Source organism: Drosophila busckii, chromosome 3R, assembly GCF_011750605.1.
Source record: "Drosophila busckii strain San Diego stock center, stock number 13000-0081.31 chromosome 3R, ASM1175060v1, whole genome shotgun sequence".
Lineage (NCBI taxonomy): Eukaryota > Metazoa > Arthropoda > Insecta > Diptera > Drosophilidae > Drosophila > Drosophila busckii.
The window spans coordinates 12,981,443-12,998,131 of record NC_046607.1 but is presented as its reverse complement, the minus strand read 5'-3'; the positions used below and the strand labels follow the sequence as shown (position 1 = coordinate 12,998,131).

At 42.6% G+C, this 16,689-nt stretch overlaps 3 protein-coding genes across 3 annotated transcripts; all 3 read right to left on the bottom strand.

Moving 5' to 3' along the window:
• Positions 1 to 1,864: 1,864 nt before the first annotated feature.
• Positions 1,865 to 3,682, bottom strand: LOC108603329 (fatty-acid amide hydrolase 2-B). The gene is made up of 4 exons (XM_017992052.1): positions 3,492 to 3,682; positions 2,992 to 3,426; positions 2,241 to 2,939; positions 1,865 to 2,176 (listed from the first exon to the last, which is right to left on the bottom strand). The coding sequence occupies exons 1-4, from the start codon at positions 3,672 to 3,674 to the stop codon at positions 1,886 to 1,888; spliced, it is 1,608 nt and encodes a 535-aa protein (XP_017847541.1). The 5' UTR covers positions 3,675 to 3,682; the 3' UTR covers positions 1,865 to 1,885.
• A 174-nt stretch (positions 3,683 to 3,856) lies between these two features.
• On the bottom strand, positions 3,857 to 6,305 carry LOC108603330 (fatty-acid amide hydrolase 2-B). Its single transcript, XM_017992054.2, has 6 exons — positions 5,837 to 6,305; positions 5,551 to 5,776; positions 4,985 to 5,496; positions 4,800 to 4,925; positions 4,469 to 4,741; positions 3,857 to 4,413 (listed from the first exon to the last, which is right to left on the bottom strand). The coding sequence occupies exons 1-6, from the start codon at positions 6,008 to 6,010 to the stop codon at positions 4,123 to 4,125; spliced, it is 1,602 nt and encodes a 533-aa protein (XP_017847543.1). The 5' UTR covers positions 6,011 to 6,305; the 3' UTR covers positions 3,857 to 4,122.
• Positions 6,306 to 7,670: 1,365 nt separating this feature from the next.
• Positions 7,671 to 11,309, bottom strand: LOC108601291 (probable muscarinic acetylcholine receptor gar-1; the record flags this gene model as incomplete). The annotated part of the gene is made up of 3 exons (XM_017989190.1): positions 7,671 to 10,446; positions 10,742 to 11,163; positions 11,215 to 11,309. Coding segments are annotated over 3 exons (2,871 nt in total), but the record flags the coding sequence as incomplete, so codon positions are not given.
• Between the last annotated feature and the right edge of the window lie 5,380 nt (positions 11,310 to 16,689).

Genomic DNA, 16,689 nt, shown 5'->3' with positions numbered 1-16,689 from the left:
ATTTTGTATTCTCAGCTTGAACACGCGCACGTTTATTTAATTGCCAAAGTTATACGCTCTTGTTCTATTTCTGTTGAAGCGACAATTACGCGCGAAGCAAAATTACTTTGTTGAAATAAGACTCTTTTAATTATACTCCTTTTTACTGCTTGAAATGCGACACGTATTTAATATTATGTCCGCTGACTGTAGTTGTTCCCAAGTATTATTTAATTTAAGCAGCAAAAACAAATCCGCGCACTCGACACTTTGCAGCAAGAAAACACACGTCCGCTTGCTTACAGAGTTACGGTAAAAGTGTACAAAATAATTGCGAATGAGAATGACATAGAGGCAAGAAATAAGTACGAATGAGATGAAGACAGAAGGAATGAAAGAAAAAACGAGCAGGTTCGTGTGAGCAGTGGAGCAACACATGTGCGAGCGAGAGATCCGTGTTCGAGTTCGTTTCAAAGGTTCGTTGAGCAATTGTGGAAGCAAGAGATCTGATGTTCGATTTATATGAGTTTCTTTCGTTCTGCAAGTAACAACACGAGCGAAAGATTCGTATTAGAGTTCTTCCTACATGTTTCTTCAAAAATAAAAAAATAGCCAAGACAAAAAAGTGCTAGCTTAAATTGACACATTTAATTTAATTATTTATATATACAAAATATAATACATAATTATAGAATAAATAGGAAATAAAATATGTAATGCTTAACCAGATAAGCCTTAATTTAAAAATTTTGTTAGTAATCTATTTATGCTAGTAGCTTCATGGCTGTTACTGCTGATTTCTAACAAAAAAGCTACATCCACCTAAAAACATCTAAAATCGATATGCTATTATTGTCTTTCCTAAATAAGCATATTTTGCTTATGCTATGCCCCATGATGCACCAATGCCTGTTGCCAAAGATTATGATTATGATTATGATGGGTTAAGGGGGAGAAAAAGAAACTTCTGCAAATTATGCAACAGGTCGTTTCGCACATACTTTTTTAAAACACATGACTGCAGTGGAGCAGAAAGAAGTCACAAGTAAGTTTTATATAAACTAAATTTAACATAATTATATATTTATTTAAATTTTCAGATGCCCGTTCTGCAATGGCGCCTTTCCGACGGAGCGGATGTGGCAAAAATCCGAAATAAACAAATAGTGATTTGCTAAAAAAAAGTTACATGAGGCAAATTAAGTAAAAAAAACAATCATAAATAAGAGAAACTAAATTAATTTGGAATCTTAATAGTAACATACAAAAAATTGCAATAAACTAATTTAGGTCCTATTATATATAAAATTTGATCATTCTTCTCACAAAACCACATAAAGTTTATCTAAATTCCTCCCCATGCTTCTATTGACCGAAAAGATAAAATTTAACTTTTTTTTAGCAAATCACTATTTGTTTATTACCGATCGGTAATATTCTGAATGATTCCGGCGTAAATAAAAAATTTTATCGACCAAGAAAAAAAATTATTGAGAAAAGGAAATGCAAGCTGCGATTAAAAATTGATACAATATATTGATTTAACAAATTAAGTTATATAAATGAAGGATTTTAAGCCAATTTGTCTGAGCAAAACAATTGTTTAACCATTATATCGAAGCAGTGGGGATAATATGAAATTGACAACTAAAATAAAGCTAGAAATAGCTAAAAGTTATGTCATGTTAAATGCCATGTCCTATTGCCGTTTGACACTCTCTACTGTTATTATGCAGTTTGCATTTATGTTAAGTTACAGATTCGCTCTGACTGGCTGAAACCATCGATAGGAACTAATTGCTATTATGTACTATCGATAGAGTCCCGCGTTATATATTGCTTTTGAATAAATTGCAAATAGGCAATAAGTTTATAAAACCTTTATGACTTTTAAAAATATACATTTTTAAGTAACTAATTTATGAGGACTTGGTGGTTGCCATCCGCCAAAGACACGTTCTAACTCAACTGCAATTCGAATAGTAAGACGGTCCTGAAAGGGTGCCGCTACAACAGAAAATCCAATTGGTAAACCAGCATCATTCAAACCCATAGGCACATGAGTTACGGGAAAGCCAAGAATATTGAAGATCAATGTATAGTCAACACCCCACAACTGTATTGGAGTGGCGCCATGCGAAAAAGCCGGCGCATGTAAAGTGGGAAATATCAAAACGCCGTTCTCGCCAAGCAGTCGCTTAAATACAGTTTAAATATAATTGTTAGACAAACAGTGCATGCTGCTAATTGCAAATACTTACAGACAAGTCAGTGGCTAACGACTGTCCCTCTTGTTGATAGGTTTCCAACTGTTTGCTTGGCATAAAGGCATTGGAGCGTCTCATGAGATCAAAGATCAGCGGTCCAGTTGTATACTTTGACTGACCACACAGACTGCGTAGTAGTTCCCACAATGTCTTGCGTATTTGGGCCACTTTTTCATACGGCTGTTGTGCAGTGAGCAGAAAATCCATTTTATCTAAACGTGCAATGCCACCAAGTCCAATTTCTAGTGAATTACGAAAGCCCGGTAAGTTGGCACGCTGCACTTGTAATCCCTGGGATTTTAAATGCACTACGGCCATGCGTATAGTCGTTTTTATGTCCTCATCCACAGCAAGATGCATGTATCCATTGAGTCCTTCGAAGTTCAATGCATAGTGTACTTGTAGTTGTTTCAAATCAACAGGCTCATGTAGACGCAACTTATTGGCAGCTTGCGTGCCAGCCATGATCTCCAGCAGCTGTGCAAGATCAACGGCAAATCGTGTAATCGGACCCATTACCAAATACTGATTAAAGTCATCATTGCTAGAGTTCGGAAAGTGTCCCTCAACTGAGACAACTCCAGCAGTGGGCTTGTGCCCAAAAACTCCACAAAACAAACTTGGTATACGTATGGAGCCGCCAATGTCAGAGCCTATGCCAAAAAGAGAGGCACCTGCGCCATTCAGGGCACCCTGAAGATTGGAAAATAGATTTAAATCGATTTACTAAGTGCTTGTTACTTACTTCGCCTCCTGAGCTGCCTCCAGGTGTACGTTCAAGATCAAACGGATTACAACAGCGTCCATTAAGCAGCGTATCCGTATCAATGGAAAAGCAATACTCCGGCGTGGCGGATACCAACAATGGTATGGCACCGGCTGCGCGCAAACGCGCCACCACAGCACCATCAGCTGGTGCTTTTAACTGACTGCGTGCCAAAGAGCCTACGGCAAAGGACATTCCTGACAGGCCACAGGACTCCTTTACTGTCACTGGCATGCCCAACAGGGGCTGCTGTTGAAACAAGCTCTTTACATCGCTAGCGTCGCCAATCTGCGCATCCACTTTAGCTGCCTGGACCAAGCTCGCCTCAAAGCAATCCTGAGCGACTGCATTTAGCTGCGGATTTACAACTTTGATGCGCTCAATATAAGCAGAGACTAGTTCAAGCGAGCTTATCTGCAATCAACAAACATTTGCATAATTAATTTTTGTGCTATAAATAGATAAAGATTAAGTCATACCTGACCCTCACAAAGGCGCTTACGCAGCTCCTGAGCACTTAAGGTCAACAAATGATTTTCAATTGGTGGTAAAGCATTAGCTTTAGGCTTCTCTTTTTTCAATGGATTAAGAGTTTGCAGCACATTTATAAATAAAGCAATTAATTTGACTACAATCAAAAAAAGGCGCACAAAAAATTCCATAGCACCTCCAGATAAGACTATTAGAGCAGTACTGCGTTTTAACTGCAAGCTCAATTGCCAATTCAATAGCTCGCATCCAATAAATGGAAATAAACTGGTTTGCAACTGCTGCTATTGCATTCTTGGCGTTAATTGCTTTTACTTAAATAAATGCGACAGTTTGTTGTTATAAATATGCAATGTTTACACTTGTTGCTCTTGTTTACTTTTTCATATAGTGGATGACAGCGTGTTAAAAATTAAAGCGCGCGCCACCTAACAGGCATTTAACATTACGTTAACGTAACATAACATTAAGGGCTTTCAGTTGATAACTGCTTATCGAAATAGAATCGATACTTTTTGGTTCGAATTTAAATTCAACTGTGTTCAACTTTATTTAAAGTCTGTTTCTTTTAAGATAAACTCTAACCGTATCCCTAAAATTGCTAAAAAACTGTTACTGTTTTTAGTCATTAAATTGGTGTTTAAGCGGCGGCACCCAACCATGAAAGACGGCCTCCAATTCGGCAGCAATTTGAAGACAAAGCCTATCTTGGTAGGGCGCTGCTATAACCTGAAATCCTACAGGCATGCCTTGTGAATTTAAGCCCATTGGCACGTGTGTAGCTGGAAATCCAAGCACATTGAAGAGCAAGAGATTGTCGACGCCAGTGAGGTTCAGCGCCGTAGTGTGAAAGGCCAAGGCGGTGGTGTGGAATGTGGGCATGAACAGCACACCACGATCACCCAAAAGTTCCTGAGATGAAGAATAGCGTTGGTTAATTTTCTTTACAGCCTAGCTTATACCTTACAGTCAGATGTGCTTTAATTACAGCGGCCTCCCGAAGATACTTTTCCTTATTGCTGTTAGACATGAAGCCATGCAATCGATGCATTAGCTCCGCAAACATCGCCTCCTTGGTAAAAAGCGAGTGACCAATGATGCTATTGAACATCTCCACAATGAGCATACGCATCTTTGGAAAACGATCTGATTGCTGCGTAACAATGCTGGGAAAACCCTTCAAATCAATCAGACCAGCTAAAGACACTTCCATGGAATTCTTCAGGAATTTAAGATCAAGCTGCAAGGATATGAAAGTAATAATAAAAACAAATGCAAAGCAAATGCTATAGATTTACCTTCTCAGTGTGTAGACCAGCTTGCTCGAAACATTTAACAGCACGCATCAGTGAAATCTTTATGTCGTCATCCACAATGGGATGTGTTAGCGCATTCAGTCCTGAGTAGCCATATGCATAGTAGATCTGAATTAATAGGAATTAGCAGTGAAAGGCATTACATTTACATTTGAGCAGTAACTTGCTTTGATTTCCTTAAGCGGCACCTGCTCACTCATTCTTAATTGCTGCTTTTTATCGCCCGCCATAATCTCTAGCAGTAGCGGCATGTCACGTGCAAAGCGTGTTATGGGTCCAAGCTGCAGATAGTAGTTGAAATTTGGATCCGTCAGAGAGTACGGAAAGTGACCTTTGACTGAGGTGAGTCCACCAGTGGGCTTGTGCCCAAAAACGCCACAAAACATAGCTGGCAACCGTATTGAACCGCTGATGTCAGAGCCCACGCCAAACGTTGTGGCACCGCAACCGTTTAAGGCGCCTTCGCCCCCGGACGAGCCCGCTGAGGTGCGTGCCAAGTTATACGGATTGACGCAGCGGCCATTGACAATTGTGTTGGTTTCCAAGCTCATGCAGAACTCAGGCGTGGCAGAGACTAACAAGGGTATGCCGCCAGCTTCGCGCATTAATGCAACCACTTCGCCATCCATAGGCGCTTTCATGTCCTTGCGCAGAACGCTGCCCACCGTAAAGGAGAGACCTGCAGCAAAGTAATTGGTACAGCTCAAGTGAAAAAAAGAGACTCAGAGCTTACCTTTAAGTGCGCACGATTCCTTGACGGTGAAGGGTATGCCCAGCAGTGGATAACGTGTGAACAGCGCCACGCGATCGTATTCCGTGCTTGCTCTAGTTATGAGCTCATCCGCATGTTGCGCCTCTTTCAGTGCCGCATCATAACGCTCTTCAATAACCGCATTCAGCGAGGGATTGACTTCAATTACACGTGCTATATACGCGTTAACCAACTTAACTGATGTAAGCTATAGCGTGCCAAGAAATTAGTAATAAACGCTGCTTGAGTTCACCTTGACCTTACTCACCTGACCACGTCGCAATGCTGCACTTAGCTCAATAACCGATTTGGTCAGCAGCGGATTCGTTATAGGCGGATAGTCCGGACTCTTGCGCGCAAGCATGAATATATCTAGTAATCTATTTACAGTCATGCCAATCCATGTTACCAAGAACCCAATTAAACGCAGCAAAAAATCCATTTTACTGTCTCTAGCGGGGTCAACAGGTGTCTCTGAAATTAATTCAAATTCGTTCGCGTATGCGTCGATTGCGCGCGCACTTTGAGCTTCCGGAACTGGGTTGAAGTTACTTTGCTCGCGTTCTGTCTAATAAAAAGTGAATCGCTTAGTTGTTGCTTAGCTCTGTATTAGGTTCTGTCTGCCGCACGCTATCACATCTGGTTGCGAACTACGAACGCGTCGCCGTTCCTCAAGTACTTAGTCCATAATTGACAAAAAATTAACTTAAATACGTATTTCGAATTGAAATGGAATTTTGATATAAGCTCACGCGAGCTTTTATTTGGCACTACATAGTCAGTGTTGCAAAACGTAGCAATACACTGTACGAAATAAATATGACTAAGTCATAGTTAATTCTAAATATATATAGACTTTTGTTTTTACAATTAAGCATATTTTTTAATCGGACAATTTGACTTATAAAAATTTTAGTTCACTTTTTATTATATACAAGATGTTGAAGAGGAAGTGGGCACGGGTATGGGCCATACCTAGCTACGCCTCTACAATAAACCATCAGCAACTTTTTTTTAAATTGTTTAAGCTCCCACAATTAGCTGTGCCAATTATTTAAATGGCATGTATTAAACATTTTATATAAACAAACCACTTCCTAAGTAGATAAATTGTTTTTTAATCATGAGCATGCAATTTACTAAATGTTTGATGTATATATTATTGTAAATAGTTTTATTTAGTAGCTAAAAAGAACAAAAAACTAACACATTTGAATTAAACCCATGACAGAGGCAACTCAGCTTAAAATCTAACAAGAGATGAATGTTAAACGTAAGCAATTAGTACAACCAATTATACAATAAATAATATTATTAACAAACAGTTGAATATAGCTAAATATAGAATACAAGGTGTGTTCACAAAATTCTTATCTCTCAAGATTGAAGTGTGCGGTTTTTTTAAAACGGTCTGTTTAATCTCGAGATGTAATAATAGTTTCATTATTTATTAACACACCTTGTATATAATACATATGTAAGTAAGTACATAACTTATTTAGGCAGCTCGGCATAGACGCAGAAAATAAATCTGAATTTATTTCAGTTTAATTTACATATTAATTTACGTGTAGTACATACGTATATAGAATAGAGCGCATTGTTAGCAAGGCGTCCGGAGTTCTTTTATTTTATTTATTTGTTTGATGTAATAATTGTTGATATTTCGTTTCTAGTATAAACATATTTATATTCATATGCATGTGTAAGTGGCGCGCACATCAATTGACATTTATACATTCAGTTATATGTATATAAGTATATTTGTATTTGTGTTGATTGTAATATATGTAATGCAAGTTATAGATTTTTACACCAATGTTTATTTGCTTTATTGTTATTGTTCAACATACAGTTTGACATGCATAGTACAACGAGAATTGTTCAGATGTCGCTATATTATATTTATTGTATTTGGAATACGCATTGACGCATAAAGTGATTTGCAATGTTCTGATATTGAATCAAATGCAATCGCTTTCTTTAATTGGATATGATTAAGCCTATATATGTATATATATATATAAGTAGCCACATATATGTACGTGCATATTGTACTTTAAGTATATATTGTATTATATAATTTTGTTTACTTACGCACTAGAGACATTAATTTATTTATTGTCTAAAACATTTGCCTTGACTTAGTGCCAAATAAACTAAACTGTCCTAAACCTTATGTAGTTCCATTCTAACTAACACACACCTTTACCTTTGGCTACTTAGCATATCGCAGCATAGTGCGCACACCTTTTAAATTTTGAATTCAATCAGTGTTTTCAATTGAAGGAGGAAAGAGAGCGACCAACCCGAGCCAACTGCATCATCTGCCGTTTAGCGGAGCATTTTGTTCAATCTAAATCTAAAAGCAATAAAATGTTTCTGTGTTTGGCACAACATTTCCTGGGGCTCTGGGGAATATATGCTGTGCCTATTGTGTATGTGTGTATGTGTTGTCTACAAAATGCAATGCCAAACCGGATGCAGTGGTCGCGTCAACAATGCGAAACGTAACATAAATAAATTAGGTCATATGCAAATCGCCCTTGAGTATGCGCATAAAGGTCTTCTTGAACTGCTGATTGGCCAGCGCATAGCAGAAGGGATTCATTGGACTGTTGGCATAACAGAGAAAGTACGAGAACATGAACAGATGCTCGTTGGTGCACGGCGGATTGCGGCAGAAGCCCTCGACGAGCGCCAGCACATGATACGGCGTCCAGCAGGCCACAAAGCAGCCCAAAATGAACGAAATGGTGCGAAACGCTTTGCGCGCACGATTCTCGGACTTGGACTTTTGTCGACTGCCGCCTATACCCATTACCAGCGGCAGCGTCTTCTTGCTCTTGAAGTGCTTGCCAATCGAGTGCATAAAGTGGCGCTTGCTCGAGCCACGGCGGGATATGCCGCTGCCGCTGCCGCCCTCCTGCTCTGCCTCATTGGCAGCTTTGCGTATGCTGCCCGCTTGGCCAACGCCCGAGCTGCTGGTGGTGCCCGATGTGGAGTGCATTTTGTTGGTGTTGCTGTCCGAGGCCTCGCGCTCATCAATACGCTCCAGCGGCTGCGGTGCATTGACTGCGCTGCTTGTGGCTGGCAGCGACTTTGGCTGCGGCAGCGGTACCGGTGGCATGGGTGAGTAGAGCACCGCGTCCTTGCTGCTGGTTTCCATGGGACTGGAGGCACGCCGATGCGGGCAGTCGGCCAGTATCTTGCCGTGCTCATTGGGCACATCCAGCAGGCAGATGGCCTCAATGCAGCTCTCGCGTCGCACCTTGGCAAAGTCTTCGATGCCTGTGTAGGAGACGAGAAGACATTTTTCAATGGCAACCGGCTTGGGCTCCTCGCTGACGGATGCGCTGGGGGAGCTTTGGATCGGTTTGCGTGCGGGTGGCGGTGGTGGAATGACACTGCGCTGGGAGGAGGTTACATGCGTGCTGGTGGCGCTCTCAGTGATGGTCGCCTGCATGGCCGAGCTTTCGTCCATGTAGCGCAGCTCAGAGTTGTTGGTCATCAGGTCGTAGGTCATGGCCAGTTCGCTATTGCCGGAGCCGCTGTTGCCAAAGGGATTGTCAGAGTAGTCGGATAGGGGTGTGGTGCACTGAAAGGCTTCCGGGGGCGGCAAGATGGCCTGCACCAGGCACTGCTGTACCTGTTCGCGTGGCACTTCAATGGGCGCCAGTTCCTCGGGCGAGAGCGGATGCGGCTTAGCGGGTGGCGGGTGGAAGTCAATAAGGCGTTCATGCTCGGCTATTTGGGAGAGCGTCGAGCAGGAGGTGCGCTTGGGCCGCTCAATTGGCGTATGTGCCTGCTGCTGCTGCTGCAGCACCATGCCCACCTCCTCCTTGCTCTGGGCGCGCTGCATACTTGACTTGTTGGACACATGCTGTGGCGACTTGGCGCCCATGGAGTGCATGGCTTCAATTGACTTCGAGTTGCTGCAACTCTGATGCAAATTACCTTTGTGCCGTGTGGCCAGCAGCGCGGCCTGCGCACCAAATACCAGACCAATGGAGGAGCGCTTGCGAAGATTGGCCAGCTTCTGTTGATTGAGCAGCTGCTGCGTTTGATTCACCGACGATTCCTCATCCGAGTCGAAGGCCGGACTGCTGCTACGCTCGCTCTTCTCTGCCTCAGCAGCAGCACGCTTGGACTCTTCAATCTTGGCCTCCGATGCGCGTCGCTGTTCAGGCGTCATGTGCTCAGCAATCGCTTCGGTGGCCTGCGCCAGCGGATTGGCCTGTCCGGAGCCGCTTAAACGCTTCACAGTTGTATTGCAAGTGCCGCTGTCCAGGTCAGTAATGCCGCTGGACAGCTGCACCTTCGTTTTCAATATCTTCTCCTCGATAACGCCTATGCCAGCGGCATGTCCTGCCATGCCAGACATGGCGCCCGCACTTAGCGCCACCATGGACTGCATCTTGCGCTGCTTTGCCTCGCTGCGCTTCTGCATGTCGTAGGCCGTCTTGTAGATGCCTGCATAGAGCACAAAGAGCACAATCAATGTGGTCCAATAGTAGCCAATGATGAGCGCCGTATTAAACACTGGATCCTTCAAAAACTGCACGGCACATTGTCCTGGCAATAAATCACGTTTGCCCGTGAAATGTTCCCAGCCAAAGATTGAAATGAAGAACAGTAGCGTGGGTATTATCCAGGTGATGGACACCATATAGATGACTCTAGTGCGTGTGCGCCAGCTGCGATACTTGGCCGCTATCTTGACAGAGCAATATCGATCGATGGTTATCAGCAGCACCGTGTACTGCGAGACTAGACAAACGGTGTAGTCCACGGAGAGCCACAAGTCGCAGAGCAGTGGCCCGAGATCCCATTTGCCCGTCAGTATATAGATCATATAGAAGGGCATGGAAACGGTGCCTGTGAAGAGAGCAACATTAATCTGGAGATAGGACCAAGTGCAATATTTTTGTTTATGTCACATAATAATGTAAGATAAAATATTTTAAAATATATTAAAAATTTTTCATTGAACTATTTTAATCTAATTTATTTTACGACTAATAAACATTTGATTTCAGCTAATGCCTTCATGTCTCTCTTGTAAATAAAATGATCTATAAATGTAAAGTTGCACACTTGGATTTGTGTATGGAATTTTTAGGAGTTTAATCGCTACTAAGGCTACTTTACTAATCTAGTTAGATGCACTTACCTATGAGCATATCAGTAGCTGCAAGTGAGGCAATAAAGTAGTTGCTGGGTTGGCGAATATTTCGATCCACAATGAAGGCCATTAGCACAAGAATGTTGCCGCCCACGGTTAGAATGATGCACATGACCAGGCAGATGGCAATGACAATGGCCTGCCAAGTCTCAAACGGCGGCAACACCTGCACCGGCTCCACAGAGTCCACAGTCGTCGTAGCCGGCTCCGTTGAGCTGTTGCGCACCATGTGCGTATAATTGGCGCCATAGCTGCGATACCATTGCAACTGCTCGTTGGCAGACCAGGCGCTAAAGTCGGTAATCTCGCCGAATATCTTGGCTGCCTCCAGCAGCTTCTGGCACTCCGCATGCTCCATGACGCGCTTGTATAGCTTGCGACAAAGTTTCTCGCGCTCCAATTGTAGACTCCTGCAAGAAGAGAAAACTTTAGCAGCTGACGCTGAAAGTGAGTGCGCTTACCATTCTGTAATCCAAACTGATTTAATTGAGTAAATGGACTCGGTGTGATTGTCAGCGTCCAGACTGCTGAGCTCCTCGCTGCTGTGCGGGCCCCAGGACTTGCCCATGGTAGTTTAGTTAACGCTCTCCTCTATAATTTCTTGATTATTATTGTGCGCATTGGCAGCCCAATTTGCTTGACGCTCCTGCTCCTGGCAGCTGCATCTGCAAGTGGCAAACAAACACAGCAGCTGCTTTTTATAAACATAGTTATTTCAGTGGCCTTTGCTTCCGCTCAGTCTAAACTAATTTTGTGGCAACTTGGCAGGCAGGCACACAGACTTGGGAGCCTTGCTCAATGCAATTTTGCCTGAGACATTTGCATCCGTTGCTAGTTTGCCTTGGACTCGGACTCAGACTCGGACTCGCTGCTGCGCTACTTGGCGGCGGCGTCGTCGGCGCCTCATTATGTTGCAGCACGATTTATGCTGGGCCATGCCACTTGATTCTCAAGTATGCGCCCACTGGCCGTACCGTTTACCGTTCAGTGATTTTCTTTCCTTTTCTGCTTGTGCTGCTGCCACTCTGAGTCTCTATTTTGCATTTAATGCTATTTATTATTTAAAACTTGCCATTCACTGGAATTGCCAACTTGCTCCTTAGTTGCTGCTGCTGCTGCTGAGCCTTTCGACTTTGCTGACTGTTGCATCGACAGCACTTCAAATTGCAGCAGTAAATAAATTGAGTTTGCTAGTTTACAAATACAATTTGGCCAAACAAATCGATAAGTTTGCAGTTTCTTGCCAAAGATAATTGAGTTAGCCGTGCCAGCTAGTGCCAGCACAACCACAACAACAACACAAATGTAAATTTAAGCTTGATTTGTGGCAACGTCCAACTTTTACCCTTTGACCACACAAAAAGCGCCTGTTGCTGTTGCCAGCTAAATTGCATTGCCTAAACTTAATTTTATTTCTTACTCACTCACAGCAAAGTAAATGCACCTCGATCAAGCAACAAAATCAATTTCTATGCTAATTGCGTGTGGGTTGCGTTGGGCCTCTTAGCACTCTGACACTCTCTAAAAGGCAATTGTCAGCACTGAAAAGGGTCAAAAGCTAAGCTGCAGTCTTAAGCATTAAATATTATATTTGGCAGCAGCAGCAACAGCCTCATAACATTGTCACATAGCCATGTCCTTCTAGGCCGGAAATAGCTCTGCCAGCAGCTACCTGTAGATTAACCGCATTTTCTGGCCTTCTGGCCAATGCTACGTAACTACAAATTGACCGCAATCCTGACAGTGTCAGCTTAACACAAAGAGAGAGAAATGTGGGGTAGGGAATTCTGTTTGAAAAATAATAAATGACATTTTCAGTTAAACTTTATTTCTCAGAAGTGGAAGTCAATGTCTTTAATTCGTATAAAAATTGTAAATAGTTAGAGCTAATAATATTTTAAATGGCCTGAAAAACAGTCTTTGATTTTTTAAAAAAATTGTACATCATTATAAATATGTTTTTTAAATATATAATCTGTTTTAAAATAATAAATAATTTATCATTATAAACCAAAGTGAAAAAGGATTCACTGATATAGACTAACTTGTTTAACATAGCTCAATAGATTGCTTGTAAGTTAATACCAGTATATTATAATTATTTATTATTATTATTATTCAGGCACCTCGTTCACTGCTTGTTTACTCGCCCACAGTCCATGCACAACTGATCTGCAATGCGCCTCACATTTCCGGTCTACCTCCCACACATGTAAGCTGCTGCTCGCTCTTCGCTCGAATCGCTGCTCGTGTCTCTCATTCACATCGCTCAGGGTTCGATCGCTAAGCGCTGTATGCTGATGCGATTGAGCGAGAGCGTTGCTGAGAGCGTGGGTGGGTGGCTGGCTGAATTTATTTTGACTGCGTTAAGCGATATAGCAGGCAGCAGTTAGAAACTGAGCATAAGAATTAGACACTCTTCAGTCTTCTAGGTAAGCAGTGCAGCAGCATTTTAAATATTTCTGAGTTGTTAAGAATGCTCAACAAGTTGAGCTAACTTATTTATTAAAATTATTTGGACTGTCTATCATATTATTTATCAGCTATGAAATTAATTATAATAATAAATTGTTTATTAATACTTGCATCAGCTTTTAAATAAGTATAATCTAATTACTCATTATTAAGCTGCTATGCTTGAGACATATAATTCATATATTTTCAAAAATTATTTGAGTTTCAATATGTTGCTGTGTTTCACATTGTTTCTTGCTGTGTGAGCTCTGATTAAAGCGGCAGCGGCAGGCTGCTTGACTGCTTGACAAAAAAGTCACTTTGAAGTACAGTAAATCGGCTTAACTTTTTGCGCATGTGTTTTTTAAAGCCACTGACAGTCAAGACACTTTGTTACATAACGGTATATACGTAAGCACTACCCTTAGTCACAGCTGCGTGTTGACATTCAACACAAGCTGTATTCCTTTTGCTTTTTTGATAAGAATTCCTTACATAATAGCGCGCTTTATTTCTCGGCTGTTGCCTTTGCTTGCCTCTTTTAATAAACTTATTAAATGTGTAAGCCCAGTTGTTGTCCTCGTTGCTTGTTGGCTCGATGCTGGGAGCCTCAGCCTCAGCCTCAACAGCCGCTTTTATTTGCCAAATAATGAAAAATAATTTAATCAAGCAGACAAAGGCATAAGTGGCAATAAGCAAAAGGGGTAATAACCAGGTGGGCCGCCGCTGCTGCCGCTGCTGCCAAATTACCAAAAAAATGAGCGCTCTTGTCAAATGCAAATTGATGGGATGCTGCGGATAAGCAGCGCTCCGAACTCGCTGCCTAATTGGCTTGTGGACTGTGCACAAAGCCGAGGCACATGCAAGTTTTAGCCAGCGGCTTTCAATCATGCGCTAATATCTGACATTGCTTTGACAGCCCGGCGAGCCTTAGTTCAGGTCAGTTCGGGCATGTTGGGTGTGTTATTGTCCTATGTGATTCCTGCTGCCAGTCTGGTTGGCATAGCTGCCATGATGCGGGTTTAGGCCTCATTTTTTTTTTTTTTTGTGTTGCAGCGCAAACTGTCAGCCGCAGCTGCAGTGCGTTCTTTTGAGTCAAAGCATGCCAGAGATTACGAATTTGACAGCTGGACAGCAATGTGGCGAGGGCGGGGCCTACAACTCCGTTGTGGGTGGCTGGGGCACGCCCAGAAGCGCATAATGAACTTTTACAAGTGCGCCCTGGTAAGTTTTAATTACAAACGCGTTGCTATTGTTGTTGTTGTTGCTGCTGCTGCGCGAAGCTGAGGCTGAGTCTGTAGCTGACTTTGCTGCTGTTTAATTCATAAGGCTGGCAAGGATTTGTCTTGAAGCAACTGCGACGACTTGGCACGCGCTTTGCATTTGAGCCAAAGTGAAATTTTAAATAAATATTCGCAAGCGTGGCAAACCGATGAATAATATTTTATATGCGCTACGGCAATCTTTATGCTCACATTACGCATACGCCGCGTTGACTGTTTCAATTGTCTGTGCGCCGCGCTCGCAGCATACAATTTGAAACTGTTTGAAAACCCAATGGCAGACTGGGTAGGGTGGTTGCGGGGGGCGTGGCGACAACGTCCTTGGCACGTTTGTTGCATGTGAAATAAAGTTGAATTGCGTTTGCCAGACGGAAGTAACGGCAACTCTGTGGAAGACATCACAGAGACCGCAGAGCATTTCTCTTTCTAGTTGTCGTTGCCTCAGCATCGCATTGTGGTGCTCATTTAGTAATGAGCTACCAGGGCTGCAAAGTCGCGCGCTACCAAGTTGCGTTGTGTGTGCTAAACAGGTATGTAGCCCTGGTGTTTGCAATCTGAAACTCAGAGACACACACAAACATTGAAGCGTGCATCCGCATGCAAATTTAACGAGCTCCAATGGCTGAAATGCGCCCCCAGGCCACTTACCATTGGCTTTGTGGTATACATCACACACACAGACACACACACACACTCACACATCGTTGAGCTGTATTTAGTTTAACATACACGAAAAAAAAAGCGCAAAAAAAGTTGTCGCTGGCACACTTGCTATTTGAAACATGCAAATTGTGCTGGTGGCAGCGCCAAATGTACAGTGAACACATATGTGCGGGTTTTTATGGGCTTGCCTCAGGTGTTGTAAGCTGACACTTGATGCTAGGAATGCGCACAAATGTAAACAGTAGAGATAAATTTAAATGACAATTGTTTATGGTTTGAAAGGATTTACAACAAAGAGAAAACCAGTTGAAGCACATAAGACTTACTTTGACTTAAATTAATTTATAATATTGCCTAGCTTAGCTTGTAAATGTCAACTCATCAACGTCTAACAACTGCAACACATGGCGTATGGGCAATGTGATCAGCACAGCGCTGCCTTTTTATGATTATGACAATGATAATTTCTGGTATTTTGTGCAGCAAGTGCAAAATGCGTTGGCAACACTTGCTGCAAATTGCCAATGACAACACACAGCGACCTCGCCCCGCCTTTGCAACAAATGCGCTCATTTCGTGCTGAAAATTGCTTGTCGCAGGCTTTGCTATGTTGTCATTGTCAGAAAAAAAAAAAAAACAACAAGCAAAAACAGGCAAAACATAACCAAAAGTAAACAAAGAGCAAAAGGCACAAGCCAAGCTAGCAGCAGGCGGCGGCAGGCAACAATAATGACAGCGCAACTGCCACAGCACACGCCCCTACCCAATAGCTCTGATGCGTTTTTGATGATGCCACTTCACACAGCAAACTGCTGCGCCTTGCTGCCTTGTGGGGCAGCCAGGCAGGCAGTCAGTAAGTCAGTCAGTCAGTCAGTCAGGCGTTATCACAAACACAGAGCGGCTCAAGCGTTGTGTGTACTACGCTGCGTATGTGCAATGTTGTTTTTAATTTTTTGCAATTACTGATATTTTTCGCTAGGGCACACCGAAAATTCATAATGATCTTAATCATGTCATGCCACTTGTGTCCTTGTTGCTGCTGCTGCTGCTGCGCTTGTCAACAACATTAATTATGCTGCTGCTGCTGCTGTTTCCTAGCAACAGCAGCAGCAGCTCATACTTTATGCGCCAGTGAGCAGCATTTTTAAATTACATATAATATGCGTACTTTGTCTTTTCAACAATTAATTAAATGCCCAGACGCTTTAAGCATTAAAAACAAATGTAGCTTTAGTTTTGGCCAGCAGCTTGCGCTTTATGCTTGAATGGAAAGTTTTAGCTCAACTCAGTTGCGTGCTCACATAATTAATGCTGCGCGTCGCGTTAATCGATAAGCACTCAATTAGCAGGCGTTAAAGGCTTAGCATATTCGCTTTATGTAAAGCGTACACAATATATTGCGTGTCGCCAGCAACACAAGCTATGCTCAATGCAGGTCCAGAGTGTTAGAAAGGAGGGGAGAGGACATGAGTCTGGCTGGCTGGCTGGCTGGCGCTGTAAACTGTTACAGCTGACCAGCTGGGGCGTAAATTGATT